The sequence below is a fragment of the Larimichthys crocea genome, chromosome X, assembly GCF_000972845.2.
Source record: "Larimichthys crocea isolate SSNF chromosome X, L_crocea_2.0, whole genome shotgun sequence".
Classification (NCBI taxonomy): domain Eukaryota; kingdom Metazoa; phylum Chordata; class Actinopteri; family Sciaenidae; genus Larimichthys; species Larimichthys crocea.
Window position 1 is genome coordinate 5,345,417 of NC_040020.1, and position 25,260 is coordinate 5,370,676.

At 40.9% G+C, this 25,260-nt stretch overlaps 1 protein-coding gene across 1 annotated transcript; it reads left to right on the forward strand.

Moving 5' to 3' along the window:
• Positions 1-5,807: 5,807 nt before the first annotated feature.
• On the forward strand, positions 5,808-23,867 carry smad1 (SMAD family member 1). Its single transcript, XM_010729469.3, has 7 exons — positions 5,808-5,968; positions 15,653-16,215; positions 18,399-18,668; positions 18,754-18,870; positions 21,043-21,264; positions 21,486-21,742; positions 22,204-23,867. The coding sequence occupies exons 2-7, from the start codon at positions 15,816-15,818 to the stop codon at positions 22,345-22,347; spliced, it is 1,410 nt and encodes a 469-aa protein (XP_010727771.1). The 5' UTR covers positions 5,808-5,968; positions 15,653-15,815; the 3' UTR covers positions 22,348-23,867.
• The last annotated feature ends 1,393 nt before the right edge of the window (positions 23,868-25,260 follow it).

The following is a 25,260-nucleotide window of genomic DNA, read 5'->3' on the forward strand; positions in this document are numbered from 1 at the left end:
CTACTCAATAAACCAGAGCAGACCACCCTCCATACTGAACCCAGGGAATCTCTTTGCTGGGGGTGAACACAATTTTGTGTGTGTTCATGTGTGAGGGGTGGGGGGGTTTGTTGCAGACACAGTCCTCAGGGGAGTCTCATTTTACACAGTGGGTTTCGATTAGAAATACAGCATTGTCTAGTGAGAGGACCAGTCATCAAACCTCTAAAAGACCTGTGAGAACAATCAATCAAGTGTGTTTGAGAGATAGTGAATAAAGTGTTGCGTGTCTGTCCATCATGCATGCAACCTATCAGTGAGCCTCACGCATGTAAACTGACAAAGCCTTGATCCATAAAATGACAAAGTGGCGAGCTAGCAGGACTAAAGGTAGTGCCCCCCTCTGATTGGTGCATCCTCTGTCTCTGTGCAATGAAGGTAGAAGAGGAAAACCGAGAGCCCCTGGAGACAGCATTCAAATATTACCACCCCAGACATTATTTCTAGAAGGACTTGCAAAAAGCCACGCCAAATGAGCCACCCGTTTGAAATGTGAGCTGGCCTGATGCACTGCTGCCATGCCTCGCATTGCTGCAAAAAATTTGATGGGCCTGCCAAGAGCCCTCGGATGGCAAAATGAATTGCATGTGTGAAGGAGTGTCATCTAAACACGTGTGTCAGTCATCGTAAAGCATTTCCACCCCGTGCTAATTCATGGAAGTCTATGGACTTAATGTTGTAATCAATCCTAACCCATGAGTCCACTCTTCCTCCGTCTGGTTAGAGACAGGCAACACTCCAAAGTTTCTAAATGGCTCCTGCTCTTCATGAACCCTGACCTAATAGAGCCTACTACTAAGTGGTTCAAATGTTAATGTCCTGTCCACACCTTTTACATGCAACATGTTGGCCTTGTAGTTCTTGTCCTGTTTTGGGTTGAGGGAGCAGAGAAGTATTTAAGTACTATTTCAAGAACCGGAGCTCTTCTTTGAGATGACACAATCCGTCCTTCCTGTCCATCACTATTGTGATTTCTGCATTGGACAGCAGAACAGAACTTACCACCCAAAGAAATATTGCGCTGACAGGATAAGAGGTGAAATTTGAGCATGACAGTTTAATCCTGAGCTCTGGGAACAGTATGTCTAACAAAATAGTCTAAATCTCCAAAGGTACACTTGCTATTTTGAACTTGAAATGAAAAAGATAGAACACATAACTATGTCATTTGTGTATAATCACCTGAAAATAAGAATGTTATGTTTTTGTTATCTTAGAGTTAAACTTTTATATCTGCAGACACTGCAGGTCCTCTTCCATGGTGTCCTTCCATGTCTACAGCAGCCCAGAATGGACAAACCATAAACTGTCTCAAGATAGGGTGTTTCATATTTTTCATGGTTGCCATAGTTTCTCCCTCCCGCTTGAAACTGGAGGGCAACTACACTGCTAGATGTCACTAAACTCCTTTTTATCTTTATTTATATTTGCACCTTTTACCCTATATTGTCATTCTTTTAATTCAAGTATAGTTTTCCTGCTGCTACTTCTGCCAACTCTAAATGCACGACAGCTAGAGTGATGCTGCTGATGATTTTTTTGTGTGTTTGAGGAGATTTTTCTGATCTAAATCAAATGTCTAAGGATGCAGGATGCCTTATATTGTACAGCTGGTTCAGCTCTCTGAGGCAAATGTGTAATTTATGATTTTGGGCTTCATAAATCAAAAGGAAAAAAATCTGTTTTTGCCACAAGATAACGATGGTGGGATATAAGAAGCTGATTAGTGGTGCATAGAAACCATAGTGATAATCATGGCTGATGTGGACTAGACATTAACCCCAACTGGACTAGATTAGTGGTTTCAACTCTTGTGTTACTTCAGACCTACATATATAGAGCTATTTTTCCTTGTTCCATAACACATTAACCAAACTACAGGGGTAAATCAACCTTAGTTCCTCTGAGATTTAGATTTTAACTTAACTTTCGCATTGCTTTTTGCATTGTTGCTCTGGTGTAGTGACCATTAGTGACCATTTGCCAGCTTTGGACCCCATGAACATTGCCAGATGTGGATGTTGGAGGGTCCAGTTAAGTTAAGGGTCCAGGGGCAGCTCATTTGGTTTGCCATATATGAGCAGGGCAGAGCTTCATGTCTCCAAGCTACAGGAGGACCTTGATGCCACTCGGTTTGCCTCATTTGAAGACAAGCTGATGTCTGCCACATTCTTGTAATATGTTTGCAGTTTAATTTAGAAATCAGGTGGTTGTGATGAACTGCTTGAGAGTCATTACATCTCCCCATATCCATGCCATGGCTTCAGATTCACAGGGTGCCTACTGTATCTCTTTCAACCACAGTACAGGTGACCCAAGGCTGGCTTACTAAGTGACTTATACTACAAGTTAGAGCGCAGAGAGATGGGAAGAAGCTGACCCCTCTTTTGACCTTTTGCTGTCTTGCTGTGTGACGGCTCAACAATGGGGACTGTCATCTAATTGCATCCACATTCAGTTCTTACCACCACAGCGCAAGGCCAGGCTAAAGATGGGAAAAAACAGCAGCCTCTCTTTGTTCAGAATAATATGAAACACATTATTTGTTTACCCGATTTACCAGAATACAAACATTCAGTCTTGTGAGGCTAATCGAAGTGGGATACAGCCATTACAGCATCAGCTGTCATAGCCATTACTGCTACGAGGGAGAGAGTCTCTCCTTGAGCTTCCTTGCCTTGATACAACCATAATAAGTACATAAAAACGCACATAACGCAAAGGTAATTGATTTTCATTTCTAGTGCTCACATAATCCCAATCCCAGTGACTGCATTAGTGAATTTATGTCACACAAAATATAATTTGCTTCATGTTACCTGCTTTAAAAATACAAATATTTGCATTGTGGCCGCTTCATGCAGCATAAAGAGAAGATGGACGACACTCTTCAGCCAAGTAATTCAATTTGCTCACAAATCTTGTTGGATATTTTATAGGTGGATTCCAGGATTTGTTGGACTCAATGTACAGTAAAAAAAAAAAAAATCAATTATTATTCCCCTACTGCACCCAGTTTGTAAAAGGCTTTGTTTCTGACGTTCTGAACATATATGAATAATAGAAAGCAGTGATGGGAGAAGTATTCAGATCCTTTAATTACATATACCACAATGTAAAAATACTCATATATTATTAGAAGAATTTGACTTGTAATGGATATATTTACATTGTGGCATTTTTACTTTCTACTTTATGTTGAAGCTGGCGAACACTAAGATAAATTCAAGGATCTTATTAACTCATCGGCCACTTCATTTGGTACAATCTAACGTGCTCCAGTACAGTTCATCTCTGCTGTAAATTCTACTTTTACGATTATTATTTTTCAGTTTTTGTTGACACTGTTAAAGAGGTAATAATTCTAATTTATGTTTATTATTGAGGTAATAGTGGGTAGTGGTGTTGTACTGAAGTGCATTATACTGAAATATTAGAAACACCTTTTGGGTCTTACCTGGTACAAAGGCTCAGTGCTTACTGCAGTGGCCTGAATTTGTGGCCCTTTGCTGCACATCATCCTCTCTCTCTCTCTGTCTCTCTCTCTCTCTCTTTTTTGTCAGTATTCAATCTCCAGTCAACACCACAGCCTAAACAACAAACATATAGATTGATTAATACCTTTCTGACAGCGTCAATCAAACCTGAACATCCGTATCTTTGTTAAGGCAGAATTTAAAGCACATCTGTTGTATAGTATTGACGGCATATGTGTGATGTCACCCACACCGTTAAAACCGTTTTTTGTACCGGGTTGTAAACATGTTAATTTCTGCTGTGAAGTTGGAGATTTTTAACATGGGCGCTTATGGAGATTGACTTTTTCTGTAGCCAGCCTAAAGTGGACTATTGTGTAGTGTATATCACTGCAATGCATGTTATGTTATGAACTGATATATTTTATGAATGTAAAATGATCAGCAAGCTTCCTGCGGTATGTCATAAAAAATGAAAAGAACTCTACTGGAGTGGAAGTATAACGAAATAGCATAAAATGGACAGTAAAGTACAAGTTTCCTCTAAAGTAAATATATTTTGTCACTTTCATGCAGTGTTAAAACCAAGACGGGCGTGGTACAAAGTACGTTTTACTCTTTTTGAGGATATTACTGTTTGATTATGCTTTTATCATAAAAAAAAGACAGAGTCTGTATGAACTGAGCAGCCTCTTTCCCTTGAAGCAATAGGTCTGTAATGAATGTGCAGTTGCCCATTGTGGGTGTGTGTGTGTATGTGTGTGTATTAGAATAAATCCTTCAACTAAAAAAAAAAGTTTTGAGGAGCTTTCTTTCTATTTCTACATATAATCATCATCTTCATCATCATCATCATCTTCTTCATCATCATCATCCCCGCCCCTCCCTCCCTCCCTCCCTCCTTGGCTCGCGCTGTTTTCCCAGATTTATTCACGTGCAGCTCGCTCCCGCCTCACTCAGACATTCTGTCGCCAGCGCCGTGACGTCACCTACGCCAGGAGCCTCCTCCGCTCTGAACGTTTCCCTCCGCCCGTCTTCAAGATAATCTAGTCCCCCTCTCACCGCGGCAACCCTGAACTTGACTAACTACGTCCCAGATAAATACATTTTAAAAAATGACTTTATGTTTGTGTTTCATAACAGGATCAGTGAAAACAAGATTTATATTATTTGACATATTATTTCTAGAAAGCCTAAAATATGTCTGGGCTGATTAAAGCTGTAATATTATTATTTAAGATTCATCCAAATGCCTGTCATCTAGGTGAGTAAGTGGGCTTGTAAAGCATTTTAATTTTCTGTTTTCTGAGGATTTAAAGGTTGCATAACTTCTGCTCTGAGATTTAAAAAAACAACTCTTTTTTACCTCTTCATCTCTGTTCTGATCATATAAACTATTGCACAATTTTAAATTGCACTCACTTTATTCTGAGCTCTTCTTTAAATGTGAGTCACATTGTTTCTGGTGCACACACATGGACTGATTTAGCTCACTTCTGAGGAAATGACACATTCATGTCCTCTGCTCCTGCCCTGCACGGAGGCTATTTTCATGCATTTTTATGAGAACTAGTTGAAAGTTTCACTTTTGACATTGCAAAATGATGCCTCCATACACCCACAAGAGGAATCAGGGCTGCACTTGATATGTGTGTGTGTGTGTGTGTGTGTGTGTGCATTATTGTCTTGAGGTGAGAAGTTGAAATGATGGCATGTGTAAGCATGCTTCTGTGCTTACCCCTGCTCTTGGACACTTTTGTTCTCCTGACAACATAAATAGTGCTTATCATATCACAATCAAAGCTAGAAGGGAACTGAGAGGCAGGCTTAACACGGTGCAGTTCAGGAGTTCACTACAGATAAACCACAGAGTTGTCTGTCACTTAAAACTACTGAAAGGCAGTACTGGGACAAGTTTGGAGAAGAAATCTGTTTTTATTAAGCTTGAAATCAATATTTTGAGGTGATTTTTGTTGCATTTAGGGAGGTAAGAGGTCAGATTTTATTGCATAAAAGAGTAAAATAAAATAAAAACTACCCCATGTTTTGCAGGGATGTTCTGGGAGAAACTGAAAATAAAAAAGACCTCCTCTCAACTGCATCAAAACAAGCAACCTTCAACTTGCAAAGGCAAGTTTGTGACAAAACCCAAAAACTCTGAATAGAAACACTCAAGAAACTGTTTCACGAGTTACATAATCCATCTCCACACGGTGAATGAAGAAGGATGTTTTAAATGTGTGAAAAGTAGGTCTTGTTATTGTCGGGGCTTTGCTTTGCTTGCTGCTGCATCCTGCGGCGTGATACTGGCGCTCAAGCGGAGGGTGAGACGGCTCCGCGACTCACTGACGCCAGGGCCGAGCAGCAGACCCAAGACAGGCTGAGAGAGCACACAGGAGGAGACACACACACACACACACAGAGAGAGACAGAGAGCAGCAGCCAAAGAAAAGGTATGGAAACTTTTATTATGTTCTAACAAGCTAAATGAAAACTTCCTTTAACTGTTGTGTCATTTGTTACAGTGTTGCATGTGTCTGTTTGTGGAGAAGAAGTAGATCCCAGCGCTTATCAACTCAACAGTGTGTTAGTTGGCAGCTTCAAACTTTTTCTTTTTTTTTTCCTTTTCCCCTTCTTCCTTTTTTTACTCACAGTATCAGCCTGGGGTTGTACATTTAGACACATTTTCATGAATAATTTAGACCAAACACTGTTTTGTTAAAGAACTGCAATAATATTGTAGTAGTAGTAGTAGTGTGGTTGCTGTATGTTAGAGAAGAAAATAGGAATACTGCAGAAGTGCTCCAAAAAACATCATTCATTGGGGTTGAATCAAGAGAGTCACTTCATAGTCTTACTGATGTATGCAGTGATTATTCAGGAGGGAATAAAGACTGAACTGCAGTTATTAAACACATGCTATGGGGATATTTGGGTTATTAGGCTACAGGATATGTGAGAAAATTGCTAAAAAAAAACAAATGTACAATGATGAAACAGGCTCATGCAGTGAATCTTTACATTTTCACACACAAGAAAGTCACTTTTTAGCATCTTTTTCTTTTTGATTAATGATTAAACAGTTATAACTGTCGCTAATCAAGTTTTCTGAGGATAAGCTCATTGATTAATTGACCAATCCTTCAAGCTCTATACTATATAGTAGCCTCGTGTCATACATTTGTTAACAGATCTCGTGTTGATGCCACTAAAGCGTTATATGACGAATAAAGAAGTGCTTACAAATCAACACATGATGCCATCCGTTTACATGTTTTTCCATTTTAAAGTTTGAATCATTTCGCTGGCCTCCTGCAGATACAGGCTTTCTAAGGCTATCTCAACCTGGTGCACCATCATGCTTCACAGGACATGTGTCCCATTGTGTGGTTTTTTAGTTATGTGTATGTGTTTATGAATTTGTGTCTATGTAAATGTGCATGCAGGACAGAAAGAGAAAGAGAGAGAGAGAGGGATAAAGAAAGCAAGTGAGTGAGAGAGAGAGAGATCTACAGCAGCTAAGGCTAGATCTCCTGACATTATTGAAGATGACATATCAGATTACCCAAAGGACAGGAATTTGTCCTTGTCCGTGATTTACTTCCAATTGTTTTATCGTCCTGCGTTCTCCGGGTATGCGGCTTTAAATTCTGTTTGAAAATTAAACAAATGGTGTCTTTATAGGATTGAAATGGCAGGGTTAGTTTTACATCAGGGTGAAGCCTCTTTAATAAATGGCAACGCAGATTCGATCGTCAGATGCTTCATTTCCTTACAAAACGTTACATAAACGTTTTGTTTGCCACTGTATGACCAAGTCAAACATCCATATATCCGTCTATGATCATACTAAAGGCAAAAACTTCTCAACTACAAGGTGTAAATATAGGTTAGCAGCATTCCTGTATCCAGAGAGTCAGTCACAACAGTAGTGAACAACGTCAAAACCCTCCCTGTGTGTCTGTAGGGCCCGGACAACATAGCCTGCCATGTGTTGGGGTGAGGTGTCCACCCTAACACAACACTAACCCAACACTGAGTGCCAAGCATGGTTGAGATAGCTGCTTCAAACCCCATGTGTTTGCTAGTTATGTCTGCACTTGTGTGTGGACTGGTGTGTCTGGGACATAAAGAATCTGATCCCAGTTCAGCCTTTCAAAGTCAGAGACAATACTGACCACATTTCTGGTGACACAAAGTTTTGTTTCTGGTGTTTTTCCATGCCATGATGGAAGTCGTGTCACAGCTAGATTTTGCTCGCTTGTGTGTATGCCAGTGTGATCTTTACAGGGTCAGCTGTGTCATGTGTTGGTGGTTGTAAAGGAAAAGTGACCCCAGTGAGTTAAAGGAGCCTCACAGGTCAATGCCATGTCTAGTCACTAAGGGCAGCACCTCATGCTCATGTCTGACTATGGTTATTTCAAGCTTTGCTCTTCGACTGTTTCATAAGACATGCGTGGCTGTGGTAAATATCTGCATTTGCTGGCTACTGGGGCCGGCTATTGAATCTCAATACTTTTTTGGAACCAATTGAAATGTAATAGATGAGTCTGAGTGGCGAACATGACGGGCTGATATATCAGCCAATATTTGGTGATTTGGACGGTAAAACAGCAGCACATGAACTCCAAAGATATGTTGCCATTGCTTGTTTGTGCAAGCAGTATATTGCATTGTATATGCAGTATATTGAAAAATGGGCTCTAATCAAGTGGCAACCTCCATGACTGTGAAGTGTAGCCCATGCAAAGTGCCAAAAACTGCAGATCTTTGAACGGCCACTTGAGGCTGGCTACAGAATGACTCAGGCTTCATAACCCCCATGTTAAAATTCAACTTCACAGCAGAAATAAACATGTTTACAGCCTGGTACAAAAAACAGTTTTGGTCTCTTTAGCTAATTTACCCTTAAAGTTATTCATTAATTAAGAGCATGGCCACTTTGATTGACAGTTGAGTGCCTTTACAGATGGCTTGTTTGAGCACCCAGGTGTCATTGAACCGCCGATGATCCACGTCTTTGCCTATTTTAGATTAGCTGGGAAGCAGAAGAAGCATGGCTACCAACATGGTGCCAACCTGAGCCAACACACTCTGAGCCTGTGGGTGACGTCACGCATACGCCGCCCAGTCTTTATACCAGGGGTGTCAAACTGTGTGCTCTTGGTTGGTTGGAACAAAAACCTGCAGCCACACCGGCCCTTCGTGGAACAGTTTGGACACCCCTGCTTTATACTGTCATTAGTTCTAATCTGTCACAAGTTCCTGATTTAACTTTTGACCAATTTTAGATAACTTAGACTTTTAGATAGATATTCTGGATAAGTTCTTGGATAGATGCTTTTGTTTACATACATTTAAAAAGTTGTCTTTTGTCAAAAGAATACAAAAACATGTTTATTAGAGCTGCAACCAATGATTATCTTCATGGTCAATTAATCTGCCCATAATTTGTTGGATGAATCATTCCGTCTATAAAATAGAGAAACACGTGCATCACAGTTGTTCAGAGACCAAGGTAACATCTTCAGATGGCTTATTTTGTATCTTTTTGTCAGTCCAAAACCCAAAGATATTCTGTTTACAAAGGTAAAACACAAAGATATTCTGTTTACAAAGGTAAAACACAAAGATATTGAGAGAGAGTTTGCTTTTTGGTATTGAAATTTCAAACGTTACTCTTTTCTCCCTCTGTTTTCTTTTTAATGGCTCGCCTCAAGTGGTATTGAACTTTGCGACAGCTCCTGCTCCTGCTAGAGAAACTTTCATATGTCACTGCTGCTTTGCTGTGATTTGCATCCTTGTAGTGTTACTCTTTACTCAGTAATGACCCTTGAAGGCACTTAATCGAGAAGCGCTCAGTGAACAGACCAGATATACGAGCGTTTTCCATCTTTGTCTCTCCAAAACACTCCCTCTGTCTTACATCTCTGCCTTTGCCGTCACTCTCACTTTCTTCCTGTCTTTCTCTTTCTGCATCATTCCTCCTCTCTTCCTCTCTCGTTCTCTTTATCTATCACTCCCTCTTCCTGCTCTCCTCTGTTTATAGCCAGTGACTCCATTGAGCTGGGGCTAATGGAGGCCCCGTCCAGGACCCTGCTGATAAATAATGTAGCTTCTTTATAATGCTCCGTCCCTGGGGAGGGTCCAGAGAGCATCATTACTGCCTCCTCATCCTACACAGCCCAGGCCTAAATTGATTAACAGACACTGGAGCGGTGCAAAATGATCCATGGGGCTAGTGTAGTGGCTAACAGCTCGCACCCGGTGGGTCAAAGCCTCCGCCTGTCAGTGTCGCATGATCCCACTCTGTGCTCCCATTAGCCTCAGTTTCTGTCCGGTGGACTAACTGATGGCCATAACAAGCTACCGCTAACACAATAGTGAGAGAGCATTGCCCAGGCTCAGCTGTAGGGAATGTCAGAGTGGTTTTTATGGAGCTGTTGTGTAAATGATGGTGTGTGTTTCAGCTTTTATAGGGAGGATAGCAGCGGCCAAGGCCACTGCAGGCATCTGTGTTACTCAGGGTTTTTCCTACATAGAGGAATTTTTGGTGCCAACCAATGAGGTTTTAGTCAGTGACAAAAGAAAATCAGCATTGCCAAAATAAAAAGATTTGAAAATAAAAATAGCGATTGAAACTGTTTAATGAGCAACTTATCAAAAAACTGTTTTGTTGCAACTTTCGCCTAAACCAAACGGAGTATTTCCAGTAGGTGACATCACGGCTGACAAAGAAATAAAAATAAAAACTCTCTGTTTTTGTAACTCTACTACAGCATCTTCCAATCATCAGAGTAGATGATCCATGGTCCTCTGGCGGAAAATGTATTTGGAAACCTCTGGTTTTTGTCATTAATCTGACTCACAGTTTCTAGTTATCTAGTTTTAACTCCACTGTGAAAAATACAAAAACACATCTTGTTACATTACATAAGCAAGGACTTTTTATTTCTTTTCTGTGGGAGCAAACACATCACACAGCTATTACTATTATTATACAGCAACCAGGATCTTATCCCTTAATCGCTGACAAAAGCCCTTTTCTGCTGAGACTTTGAGTGTCCAAGATATTCTGTTTTATAGACTGTATAAACTCTTAGCTGGTAGCTGTCTTACTTTCTCTTCAGTGATGTGTCGAGGTAGTTCCACTGGAAAATTAATTTAGTCAACTTTGTGATTTATATTGAGTTTTAACTCAACAGTTGAGTTTTGACTCTCGCTGGAGTTAACGACACTCAAGTTCATGTTGATTTCACTGTCAAAAGCATGAGCACATTCAATGAATGACGCTCTTTTATCACATTCATGCACAACACTAAATATCAAATCATTTGGTCTTCATAGAGACTTACTTGCTTCTTGAGGGTGCTTTAGTTGATCAGAGCACCCTTACCCACAAGGTGCAGTTAGGCTGTAGATGTGCTGACCAGGTGGAGGAAGTTTTGAGGTACGTTACTTAAGGAAAAGTACTAATACCAACCCCACCGTCGAAATATTCGCAGTCTAAACGTTATCTTGGAAAAAGTATGCAAGTATTCTAGCAACAAGTACTCACTGTGCCCTAAAATGGTCACGTCACTCCTGCATTTACTACTGGAGAGCTAATTTTTAACTAGTGGTAGTTTAGTCTCCAGCAATTCATCGTATTATGCAAAAAATATGCATATTGAGATATTAAGCCACATTATCCAGCCCTAACTGTATGCAGACTGATCATGCTTACTGTCTTGTGTAGTCACCCCCCAAAGGTCCATTCTGAGCCAGTAAAGACCCTGTTATTCCTCAATGATTATGCGAGACTTGGGTGAGGCTCAAAGGAATACTTTTGTGTTATTGGGCTGTTTCACGGACAAAACAGGCAATTTAAAGACACCGTGGGCAGTTTTCACATGAAGTTGATTAGTTGGAAAAAGTAATTAGGTTAACTGATGCTAAAAATAATCCTTAATTGCAGCCTTAAAGAGGATTGTGGGTATATTTTTTAAATCACTGACCACATTTCATATTTTTTAGGGATTCAGATAGGTCTGATGTTTTTTATCGGCTGTTAAAGAAGTTGGAGAACAACCAAACCAATCAGAGCTTTTTTGGTGGGATTACAAATGGGAATGTCATCTCTCATGTGCTAGTGCCGGGAAATGTCAACAAGAATGGATGAGATCAGTGCAGCTGTACAGGTTGTTGTGAGTCAATTTTCAGAGGTTTTTAATCAACATTTTCTCTGCTCTGAACTGCAAACAGAAGTCAGCATATGAACACGATACAACTTTGTGTAAGGAACTGATACCAAATGGCATTTCAATATGATTATCAGGATATTAGTCACCAACTGAGGCTCAAACCTCTCTGTAAGTGATAAGTGATAGAATCAAAATCTTTGAATGTGACAAAATGTATGCCACAAAGGACTTCGGATAGGCATTTAGATTTGATCTGACATGAACTTTTTAAGAAATTGTTTTGACAGACAAGCTGCAAAACCTGCACACGAACATCAAGTATATTTAAAGTAAAGTTGGCGCCCCAAAAAGCCTGTTTATGTCATCCAAACATCCTCGTCTATACGTAGGTATAAGAAACAGCGGCCCAATGATGCCTGTACTGTATATTTTGACTGCCTTATGGACAACTCTAAACTAGCCTTGTCGAAAACAAAGCCATCAAGACCATTTAAATGAGCATGTGGTCAGGCCAGCAGTGAGATATTTCTAACTGTCAGGGTTGGAAATATCCAAGCGATATGGTCTGCAGCTGCAGTAAAATGACATTAGAGGATTGTGAAGCCTGCTCCAGATGTTACAGTACAGAACCTTCTGGATTCTTCCATCTGAAATGGATTAAAGGTTGTCTTTCTGCAGCTAGTCCTGAACTTGTGCTGATAGAGCTGGCTGTTACTGAAAGGCCATCAAAGCAGCTTTGTGTCTGGAAGGGGATCAAAACGACTGTCTGTACATCTGGCTGGTGACCGTGGTACAAAGATGATATTGCAATGTTTGCCTTTTGAACTTTGTGATGCATTGTTATGCTCCACACTCAGCGCTCAAATATGTCTTTTGCTTTGTGTGGAGATGTGCTGAGTCAGTTTTGCATCAGGCACCGACAAGGTCACAATGTAGCACAATCAGCTTTTTGAGATTTCCCGAGTAATATAGTCTGTTATGATTATAAATTGTTTGAATTAAATATTTTGAAAATATTAAATTATGTCAACAATGAGAAGAAAGGCCGTGCCCATGACACTTGAATATTAAACCTCCATACATACTCTCTGAAATGTGTGTGTAGCTGTCACATAACGTCTGCGGGCATTAAATGTTTGGTCAGATTTGTAATCTTTAATTAGAGCTGAAATGATTAATGGAATAGTTGATTGACAGAAAATCAGTCTGCATCTATTTTGATCACTTTTCAAGCAAGAATGTCCAAAAATTTCAACTTCTCAAAATGATGTGGGTTGTGGGTGTGATAACCAGATGTAGAAGAAATGTGCAGGTCAGTTACTTAAGTAAAAGTACTAATACCAGCCTGACTGTGGAAATTTCTGCATCTTAGTATTCTAGCTAAATTTACTTAAGAGTAGTCATTCTGCCATAAAATTGTCTCTTCACTCCAGTATTAATATCTATGTTGTATTTTACTGCTGGAGATACTGTTGGTTAGTTTTGTCTACAGCAATGCATCACTTTGCAGAAAATATGTATATTGAGATATATATTTTATATTGCATAGCTTAGGGTATTAAAAGTATTGAGATACTAGCAGTCTTAAAGAGGATTGTTTGTAGATGACCATGTTAGTTTTGCTTCTTTGATCAGATATTTCCTTACCAGTTCTAGTCTATTTGGACCAGGCATTTTTCTTGTACCATTGCTTTTGGGTCTAAAAATAATTGGTTTGGCTTCAAGGCTGCTTAAAAGTTACTTCAGTGACTGAACACGTGGGAACTGAGGCCACACCCATCACATTTCTCAGCCATCCTCCTCCACTCATGACAGCTTCACTACAAAGGAAGGAACGTTCATGTTGAAAGAAGGCGAGAAAGGAATTTAAAAGTCTAGGTTTTTAGACTTTTTCTCTCCCGCCCTGCACATGCAGCACACAGGGAAAAAAAACCTGCAGGTCATGCAAGAGGAAGTGATGTCGCTGCTGTGCTGGTGATGACAAATATGAAGACTACAAGTACTATCAACTACACATCCTGTTTCCTGTTTCACTGACAGTGGAGATATGTTCTCCTGTGATGATGGCACTGCGTGATATCAATATATATATATATATATTGGGGTCATGTGAGACGAGATATCAGTGTTGCAATATGTTTTCCTTGATCTCAAACACACTCCTCCCTCGTATGTTAGTAGCTTCACGTCACTTTTTATCAGCCAATGTAATTCGGGTGGCTAAGCTAAGTATAGGTGCAACTTGCTGCTTCCCTGTCAGCGTGGTTGGCAATAGTAAGTGTCCAGGGCCTCCACAGCACACACATACAGTATACACAAACACACACACACACACACGTTGTAAATAGCACCTGTTCTCATCAAACTTCCCTGCCCGTTTGTCAGTATGATGTAGCCGACGCATGCAGTAGCTGACAAAGATAGAAATCTCTATTCATCCCATAATCTGAAGGGCCAAGAATAACTACAGAGCAGTCCTAATGATGTATTTGTTCCTGCTCGTAGGAAATCCAATATACTGCAGGCTTTACTGTCAGAGAGTGATGCATCCTCACCCGTGAGTCAGTATGGATAAAAGGTGGTGGATATATCTGACAAGCTGTTGATTCGATTCTGGGATTGCATCTGAACATTTAACGCAGCCAAACCTCAACCATAACTATGTTTTTATCTCTCTAATTGCATTCAGAGAAACTTGAAAAGAAGGTGGAACCGGGAGAGCTCAGAGCGCTCTTGTTTTCCCTTTTAAGAGCGAGAATGCGTGGTACCTCCTGGCTACTGAATTGCTCCTGTGGGACCGTGTGAATGGGCACATTTATCCTGGGGTCCACATGCACTTCCTTTTTATTGTCCTGCACACTGCCAGATTCCTGCCCCTAAACCAGTGTTTGTTAGTTGGTGGTATTGAAGCTTTATAGAACATTTGTCTCAGCAGGCGTCTTATTGAAAGTGTCCTTCCTCTGAAATCTGAAAGACCTTTTCAAATTTCACATGCAAGTAAGCAGAGTCGACAGACAAACACTTTTCTTTACTTTAGCCGAGTCTTTGTCAGTCATATGAAGTGAAACTATGGGATGGCATGGATAAATTCTTCTGTTAGTATATCTTGAGTTTTATATTGCAGTGTCGAGATATTTGTGAATTAGTTACAGCTGAAACAATGAATCTGTTAATTACTTTTAATAACTGAGTAATTGTTTAAGTAATTTTTAAGCAAATTTGGTGTTTGAACTAGTGTTCAAACATTTATCATCTATAATGAAATTGAATTTGGATATCCAATTAATTGTTTAAACCATTGTTCAGACAACACTGTCAAACATTTGCTGGCTCTAGTTTCTCAAATGTGACTATTTACTTACATTTTATAGACAAGCTAGATCAATTAGTTGATGAATTTATCAGTCAGTCAACAGAAATGTACTGATTTAATTGAGTTTTTAGCTGCTGCTGCTAGATTTGCAGTACCTGATCTGTCGATAAGGAAGCTTTAACCTGTGAAAGCGTGTACATTTCTGCAAAGTGAATCAGGTAGCTAAATTCCTATAGGTTGTGTATGCTGCATACTGTATGTGAAGTCGTTTGCCGTAAACGACATTAGTGAGTGGTGGTAATGTGACAAGCCATACGGACAGGAAGCTATCTGGAGAATGTCTGGTTGGCGTGGATGTTCACAGGAGGGTGTCCGTTGTGACTGCTCTGCCAGTTTCCCAGAAGTCATGAGTGACGTGGCCATATCAGCTATAACAGTGACATCATCCTCAGCTTCATGAAGGGTTGTTCTGGTAATCTTCTGGTGATACATCAGTGCAGCTGGTGAAGCAAAAGCGGTTTAATGTTCTCTATAGCTGCTACAACTTTGTTACAGACACAGCAAGCAGGACTGATCTGCAGAGGTGTGTTTGAAACGAATTTACACTCATAGATGCTAACCTACCTCTCCTTCTCTTCTAGTGACAGTCAGGAGGACCTGATCGTACATCTTGGAAGCTAAGGATTATCTGAAACTCCAAAAGGACAAACACTCAGAGCATTTCACCCTTTCTTTTCTAAGACTAGATTGTCCACACTTCCTTTGGACAGAAAGGGGAGAGGGGAGGCGGGCGGCTCGTCCAACATGAACGTCACCTCGCTCTTCTCCTTCACCAGCCCAGCGGTCAAACGGCTGCTGGGTTGGAAGCAGGGAGATGAGGAAGAGAAATGGGCGGAAAAGGCGGTGGATGCTCTGGTTAAGAAACTGAAAAAGAAGAAGGGAGCCATGGAGGAGTTGGAGAGGGCTCTTAGCTGCCCGGGTCAGCCCAGTAACTGTGTGACAATCCCCCGCTCCCTGGATGGTCGGCTGCAGGTGTCCCATAGGAAAGGTCTGCCGCATGTCATTTATTGTCGGGTGTGGCGCTGGCCCGACCTGCAGTCCCACCATGAGCTAAAGGCCCTGGAGTGCTGCGAGTACCCGTTTGGCTCCAAACAGAAGGATGTGTGCATCAACCCCTACCACTACAAACGAGTGGACAGTCCAGGTGAGTTGTTAAGTGAATCAGCCCTGATGTGACTGATCCACTTTGTCAATTCTAGAATAAAATTCAACAAACAAGTGACTTTCACTCTGAGAAAGAACAGAGCATACTGAGCAGTACTCAGCTGTGTTGGTGCATTCCTAGAAATTAGAACACAGGTGCAGAAATTGTGTAAAATTAAACTTGAATTTGTGTTAAAATTGAATTTCAGGGACATCCTGGTGGCCTGATGGCCTTAATTTACTGTGATCTCAGTTTTGATGTCAATGACGGCACAAAAAACACTTGATAAATGATTTAAACTGAATTTCAGGAACAGTTTTCTGAGTATGTGAAGTATTAATCCCACCCTGAAGTTCTTGTCCTTTCCCTTCCAGTAATGACTTCTGCAGAGGCTCGCTTCTTTGCTGTTTTTCCTCCTGCGTCTCTTATCTATTTTCTGAAACGTTGTTTATCTCCTCAACATGACGAGAAAAAAACACCACACACCGTTTCTTCAGAAGACATGCATCATTTTACCTCATTAGTAAAGAGACATTGACAGATTTTAGTTAAACCCAACTCAATCCATTGGCTTACTTTTTATAATCAAACAGATAAAACCAACTCCAACAGACCATTGAAGTAAAATCAAACGCTGATAGATAGTGACTTCTTTCTTTTGACATTCTCACTGCAAAGGTAGTGCAGAAACAAGTTAAATCAAACACTCCTTGGCTTCTTACTAAACAGAAAATAAGGGTCAGCTGACAAGATAGAAACAGCTGTGTGCAGGGTGCTAAGTGTGTAAAGGGCCAAGTGTGTGTGTGTGTGTGTGTTCGTGTGTGGAGCAGGAAATTCCATCTGGGGGAGAATGAGGGCTTTGTTTTGGGCATGCTCTGTGCTGCTGGTCTTTTTTCTTCTTTTTTTTTTTTTTACATTTATGCACACATGTAGACACACACAGGCACACACACACTCACAGATGCACGTGTGTTACAAAAACGAGGACACACACACACACACACACAGTCCATGACTGCACGCACAGTTTCTCTGAGGATGGCTGGAACAGGAAACCAGTCACCCACACACAAAGGGAGGAAAGAGTTGTTGCCTGCCTTGCACACTTTTTGTTTTAGGAGTGGGTGGAAGATGGAGGGCTAAGGTGATTAAACCCCCCAGCACCTGTCTGTCCACACTACCCCCCACCCCTTCGCCTCTAACACCATCCGCCTACACCCACACATCCTGTCAATCTCCCTTCACTGTTCTACCAAACACCTGCTCCACATATAACCTTTGAAATAAACTGCTACATTGATGCATTGGTCCGCTGCAGCACGCATGGGCTACCTGCAGGAACACTGACAGCAGCGCAGGGCCCCGTCTAAAATTTCAGCACCAGCTTTATTTATCTGCGCAGGTATTTATAGACACAAGTGGAGCATATCTGTGTGGTTTGTATGCACTGCACCTGAATAGCCCTCACATCAGCCAGGATATTTACCCCATGTGATGAATTCCTCAAGAATGGCTCAGCTCAAAATGTCTTTTCAGAGCAGAAACCTGAGAGTCTGGGCCAAATACTGCTGGCTAAGACCAACAGGCCGGGAGCTGACATTTGAAAAATGCAGGGACATCTGTGCTCAGAACGTTAAAAACATGTAGAGTGCCAGAAAGAGATTTCTTTATTATGTTAGACTCAAATAACTTGTATGGATAGGTTTTGCACGTGTGTGATTGTACAAGATGTCTACAGCTATTCTGATTTCCAGTCGTATACAGACACCGGCTTGCTCCACTCCACCTCTTTCTGTCTCTCGGGGACAGACACATACAGCCTTTGACTTTGTCAGCAGTATGTTTTCTCTCTGTGTTCTCTGCAGAGAATGTGCGCTCAGTAGACCGTACAGGAGGGGTTGAATGAGAGGAGCGCTTGATCACAAATGGTGTCAGTGATTGGATGGATAAAAACATTTAAATGTATAATATATATAATACATAACAATAAGAAAAAAGTTTATGAAAGTCATAAAAATAGTGGTTCATGGACTCACTGTTAAGAAAAGGGCTTAAAGGTTTTCTCTTAAATCAGTGTGTGGTTTGACTTATTAGTGGAGTTAAATTTTAGGTTCTCTGCAGACTGGAACTGTGATTGGTTGCATTATTAAAGCACTTTCTGTTTTGTCTTTTTCCCTCTTCAGTGCTGCCCCCTGTGTTGGTACCGAGGAACAGCGAGTTCAACGCCAAGCATACAATGCTGCCTCGCTTCCGCAACCCTCTACAACAGAACGAGCCGCACATGCCGCAGAACGCCACCTTCCCAGAATCCTTTCCTCAGGCCAACACAATGCCCCCCAACTTCCCACATTCGCCGGGAAACAGCTACCCAAACTCACCGGGAAGCGGCAGCAGCGCCACCTTCCCTCATTCACCATCCAGCTCCGACCCCGGCAGTCCATTCCAGATGCCAGGTGAGCTCCAACGTTTCAACTTTCCTACGTTTCCCCCCCCGTAGTGAACAAAAACAACTCACTTCTCTGCTCCTTTCTGATGCAGAGACTCCCCCTCCTGCCTACATGCCCCCAGAGGAGCAGATGACTCAGGATTGCCCCCAGCCAATGGATACTAACCTCATGGTCCCAACCTTGCCTCTAGAGAGTAACAACCGAGCAGGTAACCATGGAAATGACACACCACACCAGCCAACATTTATATTTTCATATACATATGTCAGATCATATCATTGTCATATCAGACAAACATACAAAACTTACAAAACCCTCTGCATGCCTATGATTCATAATAAAGTTTGAGGGCCTTGCAAAAGAAACCAGAAAAATGGGATGGTGCTGGGAGATGGTCTTGAAATACAGTTGGCAGGTATGATCTACACACCTTGTGTTCATGGTGATATCATCCACGTAAAGCTGTCTGCACCTGCTCGCCTTGATCTGCAGGTGCAAAGATTTCTGGGAAGCTTGGATGTTTTTAAAGCTTTTTTTTTTTCTTCTTGTGGTCAAACTCAAAATACAAAAAAAAAAAAAGGAAAGAAAAATCTCAGCTGAGTCGATGCCATATCCTGTCAGATAAAAAAACCTGAACAGTGTGTGGAAAGGACAAAGCTAGTTTACAGCGAGGCTCTGTCTGTGGGTGCGAGCCCATGGGAAGCTCAAAGCCTCAGCAAATTAAACCAGCCCTCAGAGCAGTTTTATGAGGTCTATAAAAGCTGGGGCTTATGTCATCTCTGCTGGTGGTAATGACCTGAGACTCGTTAACGATAAGATTCACTAATTACCTCCAACTTTCAGATCTGAAATGTGGTGCAATAAGTGCTGCTATCTCTACTTTGTGGTTTTGGCTTTATTGTGCCGGAGGGCAGACAAATCTAAACCCTGCATTCGTGATGGTAACAGACCATACAATGAACAGCCATCTGATTTAAAGGGAAATTCCAAAGTGGTGGTGATAATCAGTAATAATGAGAATGTATTTAATAAGTTAATTGTTCATATCTGGCAACAAAGAAAAAATGCTAAAACTATAAGGGAGTAAGGTTTTTAACAAACCACCATGTTAGATTCCTCGAAAGAGATTACCCGAACTAATCATCCATCACAGTTTTAGGCTTCCTTGTACAATCGTTACTTACTGTATTTATTGTTAACTGAGGTGATGATGAGTACAATAGGGATTGTTACGGACATACCGGGTGTGCCCACTCTTGTTTTTTCCTCAAAATAAGGATCAGATCAATACTTTTTGCTTGTGACTCCTTCATACAAAGCAGCGTCACCTTGTCATCGATCATCAGCAAGCAGTGCAGTCAAAGTTAAAGAATGAAGAGGTAAAACATACAAGAAAAAGTGTGTGAGTTGCCCAGTCACATTTGGTTGTAGCAAGAGCAACTGTGTTCTCAGATCTCACAGTAACTTTGGTGAGCATGATGTTACCACAACTTATAAAAACAACAAAAATTAGAGAAAATCTCTGAAAAACAAATACTTTGTCAATCTCTTTTGATGGTTATAGGTTTAATTTCTGCACTAACACACCATGCGGTTAAATAACCTCACATTTAAATAACAGCTGGACTTTGGTCTTTAGTTTTCCACACCTGACCAACAAAATATTTGAACTTTTTTTTTATGATCATGCACTCAAGGCTCAAAAATCCTGCCCACACATCGTGACAGCAGTAGCGGGAAGAGCTGTTGAAATGTTTGCTGGAAGTGGGAGTTTGGGGAGTTCTTTTCTTTTCCACAAGCTGCATCCTGTACAGGGGAGCGGGGTTTTCTATTGTAGGCCAGCTCTGGGAAGGGGACAGACAAAACACACCTGCTAGCCAGTGCCACGCTACAGAGGAAGTTTGGGAGAAGTATGTGCTTAGATAAACATGATTTATTCCTCTCTCTGAGAGAGGGCGAGGCCAGCTGGCACTGGCTCGGCTTCAGATACGAGGCACAGAGAGCATGGCCAGGCACCGTCTATTGACTGTTTTCCTGCTCGATAAAGGCTGGCACACAGACCACAGACAGTAGGCATACTTTAGGATGCATCTGCATTGATTTTGGTCAGCCTAAATGTACACAAATGTAGCCAGTGGGTCCTATATGTTTATTCAAATCATTGTTATGGGCTACAGGGGACAATTTGGAAGAAATAATTGCGCAGATGAGTAAGATGTATTGCTGAACTTCTGCTGGCATCAGTGGCTCCTGGCAGCTTGTCTGCACATAAGTCTGCTCAGAAGAATCTAAAGTGTGCATTAAATGTGTCCGTGTCTGTGTCTGCATGAACAGCGTACTAAGCTCACCCTCGTGACCTGTTAATGTATTTCCTGTGCAGATGTGCAGCCTGTGGCCTATGAAGAACCCAAGCACTGGTGCTCTATTGTTTACTACGAGCTGAACAATCGTGTTGGAGAGGCGTTCCAGGCGTCCTCCACCAGCGTGCTCGTCGATGGCTTCACAGATCCCTCCAACAACCGCAACCGATTCTGCCTCGGCCTGCTCTCCAACGTCAACCGCAACTCCACCATTGAGAACACCCGGCGGCACATCGGCAAAGGTGCAGTATGGAAAAAGCATGTCGGTGACTGCAATGCACCAACCGTCCACAGACGAGACTAAATCAATTAGTGTTGTCAATAGACGTTAGAACAAAACGACAACAAGCAGAGTAAACATTTTAGTGCATTGATTTGAAGGTGACCACACTGATGTTTTGGGACCTTTTGTTTTTGCCGATGAACATCAGGTGACACTTTTTTCTCCCCTGCTTCTTCTCAGGTGTCCATCTGTATTACGTCGGCGGGGAGGTGTATGCAGAATGTCTAAGTGATAGCAGTATCTTCGTCCAGAGTCGTAACTGTAACTACCACCACGGTTTCCATCCCACGACTGTGTGTAAGATTCCCAGCGGCTGCAGCCTGAAGATTTTCAACAACCAGGAGTTTGCCGAGCTGCTGGCCCAGTCCGTCAACCACGGCTTCGAGGCCGTCTATGAGCTCACCAAGATGTGTACCATCCGCATGAGCTTTGTTAAGGTAAGATGATTTGTTTCTTTAAAAGAAGATAGAACAGCATTATATTTTGAACAAGCTATGTTCATATTTGCCTTAGCATAATATTACATAATGTGATAAGTGGTTCATTTGTGTTTTCTCTTCGGTTTCTCTACTTTTTTATCACTTAATGCATCTTTTTTACTGTGCTAGTTGTAAGTTGACCGTTTTCCCTGCAAAGTTCTGGTTTTTCAGGTTTTCCTGTTTTAAAAGTTTAGTTTTATTCTCAGTGAAAAACTTTTAATAAACCAAAATGAACACATCAGATAATCGAATAAGCTTTTTCTGAATTGGGTACAGATTTTAGTATAAACACAGGGTATCTTGATACAAAGTAAAATACTAACATGGATTCCAGCAGAACTCAACACTGAACTGAGTCCTAAATATTAGGAACAAGTAAATCTCATAAATCATAATGATGTTGTTTTCATATGTTTCAGGGCTGGGGAGCAGAGTACCACCGCCAGGATGTGACCAGCACACCCTGCTGGATTGAGATTCACCTGCACGGTCCTCTGCAGTGGTTGGATAAGGTGCTAACCCAGATGGGCTCCCCCCACAACCCTATATCCTCTGTCTCCTAGGCTTCACTGTCCTCAGCCCCGTGGCTGTCCATACCCCAGCATTTTGGTCTAAGTAGCAAGAATACGGTCACAGATCGCCTCGTGGTTCAGCCAATCGGACTTTTCCGACAACTGATGGTTTTGACTGAGACACAAGCTGATCTGGGACCAGTAGGGCTGGGCTGGTTGTTAAATGGGTTGGTTTGTTCTCTACTTGAAGGATGTCTGAATTGGGCACATTTGCAGTCTGGGAGAGGAGTAAGCAAAGTGAGCGTGATGCAACTGGAAGATACTTGATCTTTGTGACCAATTGTAATAACCATCACACTCATCATGACGCAAGTATCCTCCCTGATCTTGCTCCCACAATGTCTCTTTTTCATTGTTCTATTATTCTGACTTATTACTAGTTTGCATCTAAAATCTGAAATCCAGATATACTTGTATAGTTACAATAATTATGGGACATTCCAGGTCACCAAAATTGCAGTCGGCTGCTGTCTACTGCCTGACTGCAATGAAGTTGGCATGAAATGTACTTATGAGATGTAAAAAGTTAGCAGGGACTCGGAGGTTGACCAATATGACTGAAATTTTTTTAATCATCTCCAGATACTTAAACAAGTATGCCGTTTCCTCAAAGTGTTCTTTTTTTTTTTAGGCTAAATAAATTATAAGGCATTACAAAGTTATTATAAAAATGAAATCCCATATCACAGATCATGAAAAACAATAGGAGGGCAAAATTAGGGGGAGTTTGAGAGTTTAGAGTGGGATTTTAGTGTGGGGCATGGCACTAAAAGGGCATTTCAGACTATTCAGAAAAAAAGACTAATGTTTAAATGTTGCTCATCTTGTGTTACACTCGTGTTTCAAATGAATTTTAAGAAGAAAAAAAAATGAATAGTGTTTAGATATATTCACTATTAGAATATGTGCTGTGCAGTCTGGTTTTGCAAAGCATAGTTTGGTTAGTGTAGTGTTACACATTTACGACTGGTAGCTGAACACCACATGGAGCAGAGGCAAATATAAGTGCAGTTTAGTTTTGTCCCTCGCTGTGTACTCGGCAGCAAAATCAAATGTGTCAAATTCAGAGTCACATTGAGGACATAAATATTTCAGTGACTGTGCTTCATTCTCTTATTACATCGACTGAGCAAAACTTGTTAAATGACTGTTATGGGAAAATGTTGAGCATTCAAATTTTAATTGTTGACTGAGAAAAGGGTATCAATTACTGATCTCCCAATATGATTTTTTTTATATATAAAATGCAGATTTTGCCATTCACTTCTTATATGCTTTGAGCAATCCTCTTTGCTATTAAACTGTATTACTCTTTACATTCTTTTTGTATTTTTGAACATGTTTTCTGTTTTGTTTGTCTGCACTTTCACACATTGCCTCTTTGTTTTTTTTTGTTTGTTTTTTTCTCCTTTGTGTTTTTGCTCAGTAAAACTCCCAGAAAAGCAGTTTTATTCCATGAATATCAAGCCTCTACTGGAAGATTCAATAAATTTGTTTCATTACTTGCAACATCTCGGTCTCTTTTTTTTTCTGAACACTGTGTCAGGGCATGTGTTTGTGTGTCTTTGTGTGCCTTGTCTCTTTAATTACAGGCCACCCATGCTAAGAAAATATGCATCATGGTATTGTCAGGGACTTTCAGAAACATCAACCACTCTGTGTGCGTGGTGTGTTTGTGTGTGTGTATATGGATGTAGACCTTCAATTAGGGAGGCGCAACAATTACAAGTGCATCTGAAACCCAACTGCACTAATGTTAAGCATAATTGCATTTTCCAGTAAATTGCAGGAAAGTGCATGAAATCATGTGTTCTCCTTTTTTTTTTATGGAGGCGCATTGTGACAGTACCGGAACAGTTACAGCAATCTTCCAGGAAGCTCCCCTGGAAATCACTGACTTATGCGCGTATGTGTGTGTGTGTTTGTGCGTGCAGGCGTTTCATTTGACTGTACATGACGTGGGTGGTATGGTTGCACAGTGGTTAGTACTCTCCCAAGAGTTTGCATGTTCCTCCCAAATTCCACAGACAAGCACGTCAGGTGGGCTACAGACTGAATGTCTTATGACTCAAAGTGTCAGCGAGCGTTACTGAGCCCTGTGATGTACAGATAATCTAAACTTCACACACACGCTTTAAAACAAGTTTTCAGGAAACATTCAAATTTATCATAGATTAGTCGTGACAAACATGAGCTGTGGTCATATCAGATGATTGGGTTCGATCTCTAGTCTGCATGTCGAAGTGTCCTTGGGCAACATACTGAATCCCAAGTTACTCCTGGTGATGTGTTAATGATTAGTTTTCAAAAACTGGTGAGCAGTTAGCCATCAGTATATGAATGTGTGTGATGATATATATAGTGTAAAAGCACCTTGAGTGCTAGTGATAGGCGCTATATAAGTACAGTCCATCTACCATAAAATGCATTTGAATTGATGCAGATTTGGTGCATTTTCCATCATAACTGCTGTATTTTTATTTTCAATATTGCAAGGCTAATACTAACACAAACTGACCACTGTTTTACAAAAGGATACCACACTATTTTATTATTTTAATGTCTGTAATGTACTTGACTTGTGATTCCAAGAGCTGATCAAATAAAAGTTATTCATAATAACACCTGTTGGAGTGTTTTTGGCCCATGCCACTGCTGTACTTAATGTTTGCCCATGGTTTTATTGTCTGTAACATGAGCATTAACACATTTTAATGCCTTATGATTAGATCATTTGGAGTAATCTCTCTTAAAAACTTTGGATGATTTAATATTTTACCAATGAGATGATGTGGATAAACAGGTGTGATTAGGAATTCAAAAAGAAATCCAAAGAAAGCTGTATGTTGTATTATTACTAAAGTACATTACAGTCAGGATAGATAGATATGGTCTGCTGCTTCA